General features: G+C 40.7%; 1 protein-coding gene across 6 annotated transcripts in view; it reads left to right on the forward strand.

The window, feature by feature from the left end:
* Nucleotides 1-16,955, forward strand: part of FARS2 (phenylalanyl-tRNA synthetase 2, mitochondrial) — a 258,093-nt gene extending 241,138 nt beyond the window's left edge. For all 6 annotated transcript variants that reach the window (XM_074899631.1, XM_074899626.1, XM_074899629.1 and 3 more), the window contains one exon: nucleotides 15,309-16,955. In XM_074899631.1, the coding sequence (XP_074755732.1) occupies nucleotides 15,309-15,447 (139 nt within the window). In that variant the 3' untranslated portion in view covers nucleotides 15,448-16,955. The remainder of the gene's footprint in view (nucleotides 1-15,308) is intronic.
* Nucleotides 16,956-17,328: the final 373 nt, after the last annotated feature.

A 17,328-nucleotide genomic window follows, 5' to 3' on the forward strand; every position in this document is an offset into this window, starting at 1 on the left:
GGAACCTGTCCCTCTTGTTTTGTAAAACGCTGGCTGAATCCTCAATTGGCAGAAAGAGATGTCACCCCATTGCCTTCTGTGGACATAGGTCAGGAGGTTGGACTCAGCAGCATTTGGGGACGTCCAGATGGGTTTTCTTCCTTTCCCATATATCTGTCTCATTTTGAACATAATGTATCACATGTTTTTACATGACTTTAGGGGGGAAAAAAGGAGGATGTGCTTTAGTGCTTATGTGGATTCAGTGAATTACCAGCTTGTGATTTTAGCCCCTGTTTCCACATGCGTTTCTCCTGGAGGAATAAGTCTTGGTTTGTGCTGTTCTCATCCCCTCATTGTGCTCACACAGTGACTGGCATGGTCATTCAGTGAAACAGATTAGGAATCTAAGCCTTTTTTTCTTTTTCTACCTGATGATTTTTCAACCACATCAGCTCACTAGTGTGATTCGTCACACATGCAGGCACTCAGGCAGATGTGCTTGTTTAGTACAGTAGGGAAAATCTGAGAAGCAGGGAGAAGCACCTGGAGACAGGATTGGAGAAGGATTTGTGCAAACAGTGCTGCTGCTCAGTTTTATTGACCCACCTGTGTCGTACTGAAATGCTCACCCAGTATTTGGGGAAAAGAAAATAGATACAGGCTCAACCTTTCTTTAAAAAAAAAAAAAAAATTACAAACAAACAAAAGACTCCAAAATTGATCCAACACAGTATAGATCTAAGCATGGGCTTTGTAGGTGAATGCTGTGCCTGATCCAGATTCTTTCATTGCTTTACTGTGGAGTTTCTGTGATGTATTGTGGGATGTACAGAATTAGAACTGGGATCCTCTGAGATACAAGAGACTAAGCTTGTCCCTGCCAGTACAGATGTGCTAGCAATATAAGAAAGCTCTCATCCAACTTAAAAGTGCTTATAGGTGTTTTGATGTCCTACAGCTGTCTAAGTCCCGTGCAACCCATGCTTTGGGCTAATGTTTCAGCTTCTGTGGTGGATTTATCCTAGTGAAGAATGAGGTTGTTTTAACCTTCACTCATATGGATGCTGTAGTAAAATCACAATACATCAAGTATCATTAATGTTAATTAAATCCTGTGGATGAAAAGTGTGTGAGTTTCAGGAATGATGTCTCTCTCCCTTTATCTAGTTCGTGCTGATATTACTGGGTTATCCAAACTCTGTCTCTGTGTCTTCACCTTTTGGTAGAGACTACAGTGCAAAATGTCACAGGGATGTTGTAGTCTCCTTCTTCTTCCTCTTTAAGGGCCACCGTTTCCTCCATCATCTCTTCCACTTTAAGGAGGTATATTCCCTCACTAAATCCACGCACCCAGCACCTGTGTTTGTAGCTATCTCTGCAGAGAGATGGTGTCAGTGGTTGGGGAGAAAAGTTTGTGCGTGTGAGTGCAATGGAGAGACACGGTGGATGCACATGATTCAGAAGGGAGCACAAGTAGCATTGCAACCCTCTCAGCGGTGGGTGCCTAATAATTTTCATGTTCTTTGGTACTGTGTATGTTTCAAAACACAATGTTAGAACACCAGCCATCCTGGCTAGGTGTGACAAGAATTAGGCAAAGTAGAGAACAAACTCTGCTGATCTTAATGGTGTGACCTCCCAGAGGCACTTGATGAGATGACTGTTCAGGTGTCTGTAGTCTGTCAGCTACCTGTAATCTCAGAAGGAGCATCTCCTTCCTTGTTTGTTACTGTAGTTCAAATTAAGAGGACCTACTAGCAGAGATGATGGTGTTTAAGGTCATGCCACCAAATTGCTGCATCTTATACCAGTCTTCTATAATTCTCAAGTCAGTAATCTAAGAATAACTTGAGTTCATTTCAGGAAGCTGTCTGGATTAATAGTTGGTGTCTGGGTGCAGCTGTATGCAACCTAGGCTAAACTACCTACAAGTAGGGCAGATATATGGGACTGTGGTGCAGGAGCATGTGGCATGTGAGTCTTTCTGCTATGACTTAAGCAATTGCGTCAATAATTCGATCTCTTTTTTGAGGAGAAAGGAGAGTATATGTCTTAAATTTGTTTAAGAGAGTCTCCAGTTCATGGAACAACAGTCTGCAGTACTTTCAAAGTAGTACGTGCCCCCATTAAGCCACTCTTCATTACTGTACAGGCATAAGTCATAAATAGTTTATTTGTTTCTTGGCAACTTCATATTTCATGTAAGAATAAAGGAACATACATGCAATGGAACTTTTATGAGATCAGCATTTAATCCCTGAAAAAGATTTAGAAAACATCAGAATTTCCTTGAAACTGGTGATCTTATCTGTCCAAGAAAACTTGCAAAGATTAATAAAAAACTAGCCTTTGCAGCAATGGCTGTGAATGTGTATGTACACTTACATACACATATTCTTGTACAAGTACGTGGGGTTATTTTTCCTTGTAGCAGCATCATGGCCTCTCATCCCCTGCTGCAAAAAGCAATCTGGGTAGATAAAATGAAAGGCAGCTCCTTCCTCGCAGCTATTGTATACATACGGAAGAGGTAAAGTAAGTGAATATAGAATAGCAAGTGAGTGAGAATGGGGAAGCCAGGATAACATGTACAAATAGAAGGGAAACATGGCTGGTTATTCAGAGCATTACATTGACGTTCTGTAAAATGAGATTTCTATTACATTTCTGTGTCTTTCTATCATGAGATTAGCTGATCTGCAGCATGTCCTTGGACATGTCTTTTCCTCTGTGTTTTTCAGTCTCTCTATCATAACAGGGCATAAAGTTAATTAACTTCTATGTCAAAATGTCAGTCCCTATAGTTGTCCTCCTCAGGGCTGACCAGCCTTCATTCAAGGATTGGTGTCTCAGATGTTTCCTAGTCCCTGGACTTCCCCAGATTGCCTTGGGGTGCAGATTTACAACAGACTTGTTTGCAGCATTGTTTTGTCAGAAGTAAGACTTTGTCCTTATTTTAAGATTGCCTGGGGTTGAATGTGGACTTGGAAAGCTGAAAGTAAAGGGTTAACCTCTTGATATAAACTCAGTAAAGCGTAAAAGAGAAAGATGTAGTTCAGCCTATCAAGGATATGCAGCATCTTCTGTGGCTGTTCCTTAGAGCTTTCCTAAGGCATCTCTCAGCCCTGAAGCAAAGGGGACAAGCAGCTGAGTGACATTCTCCCTTTGGGATGCTGTCTTACAGAGTGGACTTTTCTGGGTTTTTTTGTTTGGGTTTTTTTATTGGCTTTAGGCAGTGAAAGGTAACTCAGCAGCACTTGCTTTTCTGTCTGCTGTATGTCACATTGGCCTATAAGGCTAATGAAGGGTTGCTGACCTAAAGAGTTTAAGTCATTTTCAGGGGATTCCTTTCCCCTCTCAGTCTGTTGGTCTCTGCTGTTGCCCTTCAAAAGTTTTTCCCTGTTTGCTTTATTTCCAGGGAACATAGTGTTGGCAACACAGAGCTCTTTTGCCAGGGATAGCAGCTAAGGTTTGTATTTCCTACCTCCCTGGCTTCCTGAACTGGGCTTTTTTCCCCATCACCTTTTAATGCAGTGGGATAAACAAATACACAGTGTGTATTCAGTTGGAGCTACAAGGAGCTGTCTTTGCTACTCAAGTAACTTTCTGCATTTTAAAGACCGTTACATTATTTTATGCTAAAGAGTTGAGGAGTACTGCCACCTAGTTCATCCTCCTACTCCAAAACAGGATCAGGTCTACTTTTAGCATTCCTGACAGACACTTGTATAACCAGTCCTTAAAGATTTCCAGCAATGGGGACCCTACTGCCTTTCCAAGTGAATTTTCAAGCTGAACATTTCTGCAATATGAGCTCATTACTTTCATCTCCTGATGCTTGTGAATTTTGATGAACAGATTATTACCTAACTCTTTGTAGCAGAATTTTATGTATTTGAAGGGTGTTTGCACTCTCTCTTTAGGCTGAGCAACCTGTGTTCTCTCAGTCTTTCCTTATAATTTGTGTTATCCAGACATCTGCTTGTTTTCACTGCTCCCCAGTGATCTGCCTTCAGTTGCCTCACATCTTTCTTGAGATGTGGAGAGGGTACTTCAGCTGAGCCAGTAGCAGCGTTGAGTAGGGCAGAAGGATGTCACTCCGGCTGTGTTCCAGCAGTTCGTCCCAGAGTGATGCTTGCTTAGCTTAAAGCAGCACAACATCATCACAGGTTCACCTTCAGCTCGTAGATTCTGTGTGGTCCTTAGATACTTTGTGCAGCACTGCTGTCTGCCCAATTGTTCCCCATCCTCTACGCATGCAGCTAATTGTTCTTGGCTAAGTAAAGAAGCCTACACTTGGCCTGATTGAATTGTATCCCTAGCTTTTCCAGTTTGTCAAGATTATTCTGATCTTGTCCTCAGTTATACTTACTGTTTTACCCATCTTAATGTAACTTGCCAGTTAACAACCACTTCTGCTGCATCACCTATTCCATTAATGAAAATATTCCATCATCTGGCATCCAGGATGAAGAACCCTACAGGAACAAGCCTTCAGATATGGCTTTGAACTGTGGATAACTGCTTCCAGAAACAACAAATTATTGGCAGCTACTTTAGCCATTTGGAATATCACCTTCTAGTAGTAATCATACTGATCACCAGTTTTCTCATCTACCTTCATGCAACTCCCACCCAAGGTGAAATGTTTAGGAAGACAGATCTTATACTACATAATTTTATGAACTGGATTTATTATATTTCTTCTTTTTTAACTTTTTGTTATAACTTTTAAAAATTTTTCCTAAGATTTCTCAAATTTTTCCGAAACTGCTTGTAACTACCAATGGATCCATGGTTTGTGGCATATTGATTTTAGAACATTTTCTCTTGTCTGGTTTAGCTGACTGTGATGATATGTTCCATGTGCACAAACACACTCCTACACACATATCTGTCCCCCATGGTGCTTGCTACTTCCTGTAATTTATTGTTTTATTTATTGATTATTGATTTATTAGCCTGCTACCATTTTATAGAGGGAAATTAGGTTGTTTTGACTAGATTTGCTGGATACATCCCTGGTTTTTATTTTTTTTATTTCCATTGTGTGCTTACAAGTGGTTTGATTATCTGCATCAGAGTCTTTCTGAGAATTTGAAGTAAAAGCAAATGGTCCATAGCTCCAATGGCTTCCTTTTTTTTTTTTTCCATTTTCAGAAATAAGCCCTCCTTACTTGTCCTCCACGAACACTCAAAGACAATTGATAATAGCTCTGAGATTTCTTCTGCTCATTCCTGAAGTATCTTAGGGCAAAGTTCATCTCTTGGACAATTTGAGAACATTTGATTTACTCTAGTGCTCCCTGTGTATTCCCCATTCTGGGCTGAAATCTTATCCCTTATTTGTTCGTATTAATTCCTGCTAGTGAGAGGATCAATTGGCCTTTTTTAGGAAAGTCTTAGCAAAAATGGCTTTTTGATCTTCTTAGTGTAATGTCTTAATGGCTTGCTTTCCTTTCTTGAGTGGCACACCGATAATTTCATTGTACCATATGGTGCTTTATTGTGTGATGCTCATATCATCTTACTGTAGGAGGTGTTCACTATTCATACATCCTATCACATTCACATTTTACTTTTCGTAAAGAGTAGCCAAAATATTAAGGGGGCAACATGACAAACATGGCAGAGTTTTCCAAACTAATACTATTTTTGAAAGCTGTAAAATTTCTGACCAGTGCACCTGGTTGGTATATGTTGTCATCATTTGGTTAGTTTCAATAGCGTTGTGATGTTTTCCCCATCATTATATTTAAACTAACCAGGCAAGCCTCACCTGTCAGACACGGGTTCTTTGTCTGTCATCGTGGTCCAAATGTATTACCTGCACAAATGGGACCCAGCAAGAGAAATGTTTAACAACCAGACAGTTTTCCTGTGTGTTAACAGGAGATTAATCTGCTGGCCAGTAGTGTTATCCTTACTTTGAGGACTTTTTCTGAGTTGTCTTCGCAAGGCAGCAACTGTCAGAAAAGCAATGAGACTGTCTGTGTGGAACTGCACCACCCTTGGGGAGGGTAGGTGGGGAATTTCTGCATCTCCAAACCAAATCCAGTTAGTCAGATTAAGGCTCATAAAACCTGACAATTCTGAGAGGAAAAATAATGTATGGACTGGAAAGAGATAGTAAACAACATTTGACTGTGCAAGCGGCTGCACAATTTTCACCCAGTTTAACAGATGCTGTAAGTAGCCCCAGTGAGAAACCTCATACACAGGTACAAATGCTTTTAAGTTGCCTTCTAGTGCTGCAGACTGCCCACGGGGGCAGGCACTTTTAATGCCTTGCTTTTACACAAAAAGGGGCAAGTGATTTCTTTTAACCTCTACTTTCAATTTTTAAGTCCCTTCTTGTCTTCTGGTCTCAGGTTAACTCCTGTCTTCCTGCTCCCTCCTTCTCCCCATCCTGTTTTCTCCTGATTTGGGATTAGTTTGTCACTTAACAAACAACACATTTGGTTATCCTGACGTTGACTCTGCACTTTTCTCTGCCCTGTCCATTGTATATGGGAAGAGTTGCTTTTTTCTGCCGTAGTCTGTTTTGTTTCCAGGGCTGCTGTACAATTTGCAGAAAAGAAGAGTGACTGGAAGTGCATGTGTGTGGAAAGAGTAACTTGAAAGAAGGGTAACTCATAGGGTCTGTGACTGCATTTATCCAAGTCTCTTATCAATGTGCTGTGTGACCTTGGAAAAATCATTTAAGTTCTTCATCTGAGTCCAGAGCCATGTTCCTCTTTACCTCAACTCTCAGCAAGTGTAAAGGGAACTTAAACACCTAGTTCCTGGGCGTGGTGAGGGCAAAGCCACTAATCTCAGTGATGAAATCTGTACAAGTACCTGAAACAGCATTCAGTCCTTCCCATGCACTTGTCTGCCATCTAACTTTGTAGACCCTGATTTCTGCTAGTACTCAGTAGAGATACATCTGAACCAGCTGTCATCCATCCATCTTCATTTCTTAGGAGAATTAATTGTTTTAAATTCTCATATAAATTCCCTTTTTACTCGATTATGAAATATGTTTTAATTTGACAGTGATGTTATTTTTAGTAATACTTTTGTAGCCTTTAGTATTAACATCTAGTTTGGGGGAAAAACTGCTAAATATTTATACTTCTCTTCTTTGATCTTTCACTCAGAAGAACTGAAAAGGTATCACACTTAACATTTTTACTATAAATATTTTAGATAGCATTTGAAAGAGTCCAAATTCACCTCTCATGTTGGATTTGTTCAGATTGTTGAGATAGGTTGTCACTCTTAAGTGCTTCCAGATGGCATTTCAGTTACCAATGGCTGGAAACTTTTGAGCAATGCTGTTGTGGCTAATGACCACTGATGGAATCATTAATATTGCTGTTTGACAAAAGTAGAACCAGAGCCTCTTCCATCCTCTTACTTGTATGCTATGGCTCAGAGGCAGATGAATATAATGTCTTTACACAAGAAGCACAACAACCCTGCAAACACTGTGTCTTCCAGAGTTACTCTTTGCAAAAAGGTTTTGTCCCTGACCTGTTCCAGTACTAGCCAGTTGCCCTGAAAGGGCACAAGGAGTTGTGAATCAGATATTCAAGTCATGAAGTTCTGCCAGACACACAGAGCCTGTTGCTGCCGGAGCTGCCTCATTCTACCACTAAATTCTTAAGGATTTTGGAGGTCAAGAGAAATGTGGAAAAAGTGGGAGAGCCAGCAATGACAGAAAACATGTTGATTTGTTGTGGTTTTACTCACTGAAAATGTAAATTTTTCTGTAAGAATTTTCTGGCTAACAGCCAAAACACTTCAGCTGCCAGTGCTGCCAGGACTTCCAGGTATTGCATGCTTCTGTTCTCCTCAGTATGCTCTGATTTCTCATCAGCTATGTCAGCCAAGTTTCTTTTCCAGAGAGAGAGGAGGTGATCAGTCATAGGAATTTTTTTACCTTCACCTCTCATGGGAAATGCAGTCCTGCCATGGGTCTGAACTACACAGGAAAGGAGAAAGTCAAGGAGCTTAGATGGCAGTTCCCATGAGACACAATATCCAAATTGAGTTATTTTGTTCGTTTGCTGGGTTGGAGAATGTTTAAGCCTCTAGTGGTCAATTTTTAAACAACAAATAATGAAAGGTATTACCTCTCACATTTTGTTTTGGTGAAAACTTGATTAGACTTTGAAAAACATCTGACATTGAACCTTTTCTAGTCAAACCTAGGGAACGTGAAGTGAAACGAAACCCTGTGCTGTACACAGAACAGGTATTTTCTCCTTTCTGATGTTGGGACTATTGCTTTTTCTCTCTTACTTTCAGCATATGATTATTTTTCTATGTTTAACACACAAAATTAAGTGTCTCAAGTATTTACCAAGCAACCTTCTCTTGTTTGCCAATGCAATGGATAAAGGTTATTTCACTGGATTCTGTACATGTGTATTTGTATCGGAAAGTTTGATTTTTTCCTGTCTTTATTCCACCTGTGCAGTCCTGGTATCTGTCATAGTGATAACGCTAAAGAAAAAGTAGGTTTTTCTACCCTATTCTGAGCTTCACAGGCTTGCACATGTTCTGATCTTCATGTGCATGCCTACTACATGGCTTTATTTTATTCCTGAAAGGCTCAGCCTTGGTAAGTTGAGAGACTCATTCCATTAGAAGTCCATAATGTTGCATCTATCTGGCATGATGAGTGCTCCAAGGTTACTATGCTGACAGCAAGGCGAGTCTTGAAAATATTCAGCCTCTAGCCTACTCTTGAATCTTCCTGGATTTAGAGCAGGATTTTGAACTGACTCAGTAGATGGAGTAGTAAACTCCTAAAAATTGAGGAAGCCCAGTGTAACTGAGAGCACAAAGTTTGTCTTACAAGAGAGACAACTCTCAGTCACTCTAAGGAGTGACTCTCTAAGTTTAAATCCATGTGAAATGGATTCATCAGTACTGGTGTAGATCAGATATGATAGGAATTCTGTTGCCGGTGCTTGATAGATGATTTTCCCAAAGAGAGGTAGATTGGAGGACAAGCAGTCATCACTGATGCTGGAATCCATCCCCTTGAGAACTCATTTCTTACGTGCTTTACAACCATTGATCATTGCTTTCTTCAAGGAATCAATGAGTCATTGTATTAAAAGCAAAAACACAATCCCAAACCCCAAGGCTCTGCAGTTTTTTTCTGGCCTTCCATGGCAGCAAAAGTCTGTGTCACAGCTTATGATCCTGTGGGGACTTTGGATTTTCGTTTGGTATAACAGAGAACTGTATTTTTCTCCTTATTCTTCACCCTAGTGATATTTCATCATTGCCTTCATGTAATGGATTCCATTACTTTTGATGCTGTGAGGCTAAGAGCTTTTTAATGGGAAGTGCTTGGATCTGAGATAGCTTGTATGTATCGTTGGCTGGTTACTGAGACGACTGTAAGAGTGCACAAGGGAAATACTCTCAGTTTCTTGTGTAACTTGGTCTATTTACAAGAGTTCCCAAGCAAAGCTTGGCGGAAAAGAGCCTTGCACTGCTCATGTTAGTTGTTCTTTTGCTGGCATGTATCAAGAAACCAAGGTGGCCTATTGAAATGGGAAAGAGTTGTTAGGGGCCAAAGTGCTGGCCAAAGCACAAGCAATTGCTTGAATTGTTTCATGAAACATTGAGTGAGTACATCTAACAGCCAGGAGACTTCCTCTTTGAGGTGATCCTTATGAATTATTTTTTTTCAGTATATATCTGTTTGTATCTCTTCCTTAGTTAGAAGAGGAAAGTCATGATCAAAATTTTCTAACCAGTCCAGTGTTTTCAAATACTTCACAATAGCTTAGATCCTACTTACAGCTATTTAAGTGTCTCAGTGACTGAGAAGCTGGAAAGTTTGTGCTTTCACTTTTCATCTACCTTTCATTATCTTAACTAGCAGGTGTTATTTATGTCCTCTGCCACTGCATCCGATACCATGCTCTTTATCTCTCTCAATGAGCTAGCTGTTAACGGATTTTTGTCCTTTTTTTTCTACATTAAGAAAAAAGCTTAAAATGGAATTAATACGAAAGAAAGAAAGAAAGGATGAAAAGGCCAAGCAGGTTCAGAGTTTGGTATTCAGAGACAGATTTCACCAAGTCCAATTAGAAAAGAGCAAAAAGTCCATTACTGTCTCAATTTTGTGAAACAGAAGAGCAATATTTCAATTCAACTGTCAGTGAACATGCATCTCTTTTAAAGTGACCACCCAAAAAATCTACAGCGGTCAAATAATGTTGACAGTGTCAACATGGTTATGTTGATGTGAAGTATCTTTGAAGCTGAACTATCATTCTGCTAGGTGTCAGGAGGAAAAGATGTGCAACAGAAATTACCATTCCCTGTTTTCAGTGGGTTTAAAACAATTATTTCTTCTGGAGGTGATCTAGTGCCTTTCACTAGCATCAAAATTACCTTAAACAAAAACATGTCCATTTTAAAAAATATGCTGGTGTATACAATACACTCTTCCAGAGAAATGCAGTATTAGCATTTGAAAGGACTGATGAGAATGCTTCTTCAGGAAGGGCCTTTGTTCAGAGAATTACTGCTATATTCTACGTGCATATCACCATGGTAATTGAATATTTGCCATTGATAGTAAGGTATATAACACAAGCCTTTTGCTGTTTTCCATGATGTGGTTCCTAGCAAAGAGTGCTATTTGTCAGTTTAAAATTTATAGTATGACATTTAGCAGTTGTGCCTACTATCACAGTGGTGGATGTCGTTTGAAAGCATGAAACAAAAAGGAAAGGGTAATTACCTCATCTTCTCCTTATAGTTTAATATTCCTCCCCATTTCCACTTACAACATGAACCATTCTGTTGGAGCCACAAAGCAAAACCAAAGCTGTGCTCTCTGCATGGCTTTGGCAACTATGATGCTCGTAACATGAGACAGTATTTTCATTTCTTCCCATCATGATCCCTTTCAGGATATTGTTGCAAACAAAACAAGCCTTTTTCTTCCCTGAGCGTGACATGATCTCTGTGGAGCGTGTAGTGATCACTGAGTACTGTGTGAAGGTTTAAGTAAGGTAATTGCATGATGAATCTTTGGGGGGGATATAGGATACAGACTGCTATGTCAGGAATTGGGAGACCCTCAAAGAACCTCATTAACTTGACTCACTTAATAGAGGGAAAATAATTATTTTAAATACTTGTGTTACCATGTGTGTAGATCTTTTACTTTAAATAATATTCTGTAGGAAAAGATGCAATATAGATATGATGGTGAGTGGTACTGCTTAGTGCACTGCTCAGAGTTCAAAAGAGATGGTACTTTTGCTCCTTGATGCTCTGGGAGATTGTCATCTCTACTTTTCTGTTCCTCAAAGTAAATCCAGCTTTCTAGGAAACCGTCTGGTTCTGTGTTGTCCTCAGCACTTAAGAGCAAGAGTAACATCCCTACAGAAATCTCTCTGCTTCCGTGCTTTATTTAAGACAGATGGAAAGTAGAACACAGTTAAAAAATGGGGGGGGGGGGGTGGGGGGGTGGGGGGGGGGTGTCCCCCCACTCATTGCTGCCCCTTTTATCTGCCTCTTCAAGTACAGGATGGAGGAGTTTTCATTCTTGTTACAATATTGCATGTACATGAGACAAATGCCAATACCAGGCATCTCCTCTTTAAGGCAACATTTTGGTTACCAAATGACTCTGTGTCTTAGTCTTATCTAACGACTGAGACAGGTTCCCCTGTTAGGTGCTTTGCTGTTCTTAGCTTCTGGGCTAGCTTTCTAACCAAGTTGCGTTTAAAACATCCTTTGGTGGACTTCCATGCAGGGAAAGCAAACACACAGATACTAATTTTTATAGCCTAACATACCCTTTCATTCTAGCCCTGGTCCAAGTGTCAGGTTGCTTTCATGTTTGTTTTATTAGACTAGTGACAGACTAAGGCCCCTTAATTTCCTGCTGTGTGCAGATAGCCCTCTGAAATAGCGAAACATATACACTGACCTACAGGTTGGCCCCATGCCGTGAATCTGACCTGGCAGTGAGCAGCTCCCTAGAACATGGAGGAGGCTGCACACCAGTTCCTGAAAATCACAAGGCAAAGCTGTTTCCTCCAAAAAACGTATGAAAGAGCATTTGGCATTGTTTCACTTGTGTTTGTTCGTGGACCATATTCTTGTTTTCTCTTGTGGCATCAGAATAAATAAATCCCTGTCTTCCTTTTGCTGTTGAGCAGTGCTTCACTGTATTCACTGCGTTTCATTACCTGAAAGCCGCAGGCTGGTGCAGAGGAGACTTGTGACACTAAGATCAGCTGAAACCTAATGGGAGAGGAGTCCACGTGACCTTGAACCACATGGACTTGTCTGGTGGTGCAGTTTAGGTAAATTAACCCCAGTGTGCTCACTGTTAAGCTTCTAGTTTGTTTTTTTTTTGGTGTGTTTGTTTTGTTTTGTTTTTTTACCTGGTGAAACTGCTGTTCTAGGTTTTGGCCTCAGTTTTTCTGTGCAGAGGATAGAGAGCTACTGCTTCTGTATTGTCAGGCTGCAGCATGACATGCAGCAGAGAGTTCATTATGCATTAGCAGAGCCATCTTCAAGGTAGGCAAACACTCGGTGACTGTGCAGAACAAAAGGAAAGCAAGAAAAGGAATCAGCAAACGTATTATTTGCTGACAATAATTGTTTCCAATTGCAGTGATGGCAGTGATTAATCACATTGTCTTACTACGGTATTTGGGGGTAGGGCGGGCCAAGAAGTACTCTTCCCCATATCCCTTGGAAAGTTAGCTAATACTACTCTGAAAACAATGATTAAAGTTTTGAAACTTGCAGTGTGTCTTTTACTGAAACAGCATTGAACCATATCCTACTTTCTAGTTAGTAACAAAGATGCAAATAAACCTAGCTAAAAGGTGGGAGAAAAATGCAACATACCATCCATGTGAGTTATGTGTAGCCAGCCATGTGTATTAGTAGCTACATCTTCTTTTGGCTATAATTAAGATTAGATTCATTACATTTAATGCAATCCCTGGTTTATTTCTCCTGCACCAATGCTTAGTTTCAGCTGCAGCTAATAGAACTCTAGTCCAGTGCTGCTCCATAAGACCTCTACCTTTTCCTAATTTAAATGCCTCCTAAAGATGCTGGTTTTCCACAACACCCACAAGAAACTATTGTGTCCTATTCTGACCTATTTAATTTGCCTCATGAATGAACTGCTCACTAGGATGGAGGGATGAGGATACATAAACATGTGGGTCAAGAGAAATCATTACCTTCAGTTAACCATGACCAGGGAAGAAACAGTGCTGGAGCTGCTGTGGCAGGAGTAGATCACATTAAATGGTGGTAATGAGTTTTCCCTCGTGGGATATATTCCCAGTATATACAAGACTTCAGGATCAAGTCTGTGACTACACATCTTCTAAATACATTTTCAGCCAAAGCAATTTACACGTTTTTGATCAGGTGGGTTGCTGTAGCACCATTAAAAGCTGAAATACTACCAGCTGCAATGGTATTTGGCAGCCTGGTTTTGAAAAGTCTTTCTATTGAGCACCAATTCATTATTATTCTCTGTTATTCAAATTTCTCTTGCACATCTGGCCAAACCCTTGTTATTCCATTTACTTGCTTCTCCCAGGTCTGTGATCTCAACTGCTTTGCAGAGGTGGAGCAGAGCAGAGCAACTCCTTCTCTGCAGTTACACCTCCCCCTCTTTTCTCAAAGATCACTTTTCTCTATCATCTTTCACCCAGGGAAACCTCTTGGCTGTTTTTTAGCAGTTAACTGCAGTCAGCCTAACACTTTACGAAGTGCAGTTTGCCCTTTCCGATGCTGGACAGATTTAACTTGCTTTATCTTCAGAGCACACAAAAAAGGAGGAATGCTTTAATTCGAAATAACCTTTTTGTTGTAAACTTCCAGTGGAAGTAGGGCAAGCTTCCCAATCATGTTGGGTGGGACAAAGTTGGTATCAAATAGCTATTCTATTCTGAGATAAAAACTACCCGTGCCCGTTTCTAGTAGGATTTGAGGTTGAAATTAGTATCTTGAGAGTTATCTTTGTGTAGGAGCACATAGAACCTTAGTTTTAATCAAATAGTCATAATAAACATGGTTGGTAACATGAAACAATTTTCAGGAGAGAGGTGACCCGAAGTTTGTTGAATGATTTTGTGTGCCATTAAATGCAGAGTTCTGCCAGTCTGAAAGATCCCTCTGTCTAGTATTTGATCTCTGGTTTCCTGTTATTTTTCCCCTCAGATTTTCTTTCTTTCACTGAAGTGAGTGTTTACCTTTGAAACAAGAAGCTGTGTGGGCTTCATTTGAAACTAAAAATAAAAAGGATGCCACCACTGCCATTTAAATTCAGTAATACAAGTACTTCAATTGTAGAGATGTCCTTGCAAGAGCTATGTACTCCAGCCTGTTTTCGATGGAGAGGAAGATTTTTTGCTCTCTTATTCAACTTCCTGTTTTGCTCCTGGTTTTGCATTAGATTGTCTTTGCCTAACTCAGCAACTCTTAAATACTTTTTTTTCCTCATCATTCCCTCTTCTCTGTTCCTTTTCCCTGTTCTCTTTTGCCTTTTTCTTCTCACAGCAAGGGGTAAGAAATTTTGCCATGTGTGCCGGCTGTCTTGTATCAGCCCATTTCTTCCTGAGTTTGCTGGACTGCTCCTGCACCTCAGCTGCAGCACGGCCAGTTGCATGACCCTCATCCTGCATCTCTGTCCTCCTACAAATGGACACTTCAGATGCATTTTTCCCTTGTTTTTAATTTCCAGCGAAGGCAAAGTAGTCATCTGAATTGAAAACTAAATGTTTTACTCTGTTTTGAAGCTGTGTGTTTGGTCTCCTCTGCCAGGCTGGAGTCTGCACAGCAGAGCTTGTGAGATGCCCCACGTCAGCTAACAACATTGCTCTCCAGCACACAGAGGTTGTGCAGTATTTTCCTTATGCCCGTCACTGCCAGACTCACTGGTCTGAGGGTGATGTGTGTGTGCAGTGCTTCCTCGAGGTAGCTCAGTTAGCACCAAAATGAGAGAGCTATGGTGTCAGCAGCAGTTCAGTGGTGTTAGCATAGCCCTCCTCCTGGGCTTGTTTGCTCTGGTAAGAAGCTACTACACTGCAATACAAGTTGAGGTATAAGGTGGACTTCAGCAAAGTCCTCTGCCAGAATTAAAATTCAGCTCAGTCCCGCTTCTCCGGACTGTGTATTTTAGCATTAAGGTGATTTTCAAGCAACAGGAACAAAATTAGACCACAAATAAAAAATGATCCAGAGGGTAAGTGTTTGGACTCATGTATTTGCATTTGTAGGCACATGTATTTATGAGTCCTCTTTTGGTTTATATTTTGTAGGACAAAGAAAGTCAGCCATTGCTACCGTATCATTTACCGCCATCCGGAGAGGACTTTAACGCAGGATGAGGTGCATCGCATCCATCAAGCTATTGAAGAATCAGCAGTTCGAGAACTTGGGGTTGAGGGCAGGTTCTAGCATCGCTGGTCTGAAGCTCTAATGACAGTTGCTTTTTCCTTTTTTTTTCCCTTCTCTTTTTTTGTTTCAAGGTTGGGGGTTACAAGTAAAGAGAGGGGGGTTGTGACTGAACCTAGCACATGGAAAACAATTGATAAATGGGGAAGTGGCAAAACTACCAGGTAATAAACATTACTACTGAAAAATCATTGACAAAGCGCTGGCGCTTTATTTTAAGAAATGAGGAAACAGCAATAACGTAAGATTCCCCTCCTGTTACAATAAGAAATACACTGCCTGGTGGTTTTCTGTGTTGTTAATTGGTCCCTGGGTTCCATTAAACTGTAAATACTTGGCATTATTTCTGTGTTGACAGGATCTTCTCTCTGTGTAACGAGTGAAGCAAATCAGAGACACAGATTAGCTCAGGGAAGAAATACCCATCCCTCCCTCTTTTTTAAATAAGAAATGTCAGGTTTTACTTCAAGAAACCTTCCAAGAAGTTGGCTCTCTTATCTGGCTAATATTGTCATCCGCTACAGAGGAGCCAGTGTGGCTCCGGGGCCAGGCTTGGCTGTCTTCAAATGCCAGGTCATTGGTGAGTCTTTGCTGTTGGATCCCCCTGATCCCACAGAGCTGAGCAGAGCTGCTTAGCAAGGCGCTCCAAGCTGTACCGCCTGCCCCAGGTGAGGAGCTCCCTTGTCTCAGTTCTCCACACGTAGGTACCAGTGCAAGATAAGTCTTTTCCCCTGTCACCAGCAAGGAATTGATATCACACAGGGCAGGATGTCAGAAAAGAGAAACTCTTCCCTACAATGCCCTGAAAAGCAGCTGCCTTGATCTCTCACAGTATCTTACTTTCCAGCAGCAGTGTCTGCTCAGAAATTTGACCTTTAAGGCAGGAAACCAAACTAAAATGGGATCTCCTACTATTTCAGGCACCAGTCGCTTTACAGGATGCTTGGCTTTTTCATTGCAGGTTATAATAGATAAATTCTGGCAGTGGTATGATGCTAGGACCTGTAGAAGTGTTCAAATGGTCTGATAAATACTTGATGAGCCATTGCAGATGCTGATATGGAATATGGGACCTGTTTTTCCTTGTAATGGTATTTCATACAGTCTTGCAGGTCACATCTGGTTGCTGTGCAGGCAACATTCCTTACTTCAGGGAAGAAGGCAGTAAAAGCACTGCAATAAACAGCATCTAACACTGATTTATACCTTATCAAGAAACATCTGTGCAGCAGGCTTGTACTTAACCATAAGAAGCCAGTTACTATTGCAGATGTGACAGAAGCAGAAAGCTCATTTTAATTTCATTACTCAACATATTTAGCTGTGTAAACAAATCCTAATCTAAATCACTGTTGTGTTATCCAAATAACTTGATTATGAAAACAATGTGCTAGACTCTCTACAAGGCAAAAAGAACGGGTGCCATTTAGGCATCAGAAAAACCTACTTGGTTATTTTTTTAAACCATGATTTACTAAGATCCATAAATAAAGCCTAGTCCATTTGATGTTTCTCTGTCTCCATCACTCTTTGCCTTTTCAGGATTCTCAGTGAGGACCACCGAAGAGGAGAATCACTCCCCTGAACTATACTGAGCAGTAATTGTTCCAAGACGGGTCCTGATCAATGCTGCCACATGGGGCAGCAAATTATGTGGATGTTAATTGATGGAATTGCCTATGGAGAGAGTACTAAAACCTGCCTGCTGTATGAAAGAACTAAGTCTCTTCAGAAAACAAGAGACTATCTCGGGTGGAGTACACTGCAAGATTTCCCCTTTTAATTTATTGATTAGAGAAGTTTCCCTTTTCTGCTCTCCAAATCCTTCAGTTCTCTCATTCTGCTCAGCCAGTTTTGGGGACATAGAAATCTGGGGAAAGCAAG

The sequence above is a fragment of the Athene noctua genome, chromosome 2 (genome assembly GCF_965140245.1).
Source record: "Athene noctua chromosome 2, bAthNoc1.hap1.1, whole genome shotgun sequence".
Lineage (NCBI taxonomy): Eukaryota > Metazoa > Chordata > Aves > Strigiformes > Strigidae > Athene > Athene noctua.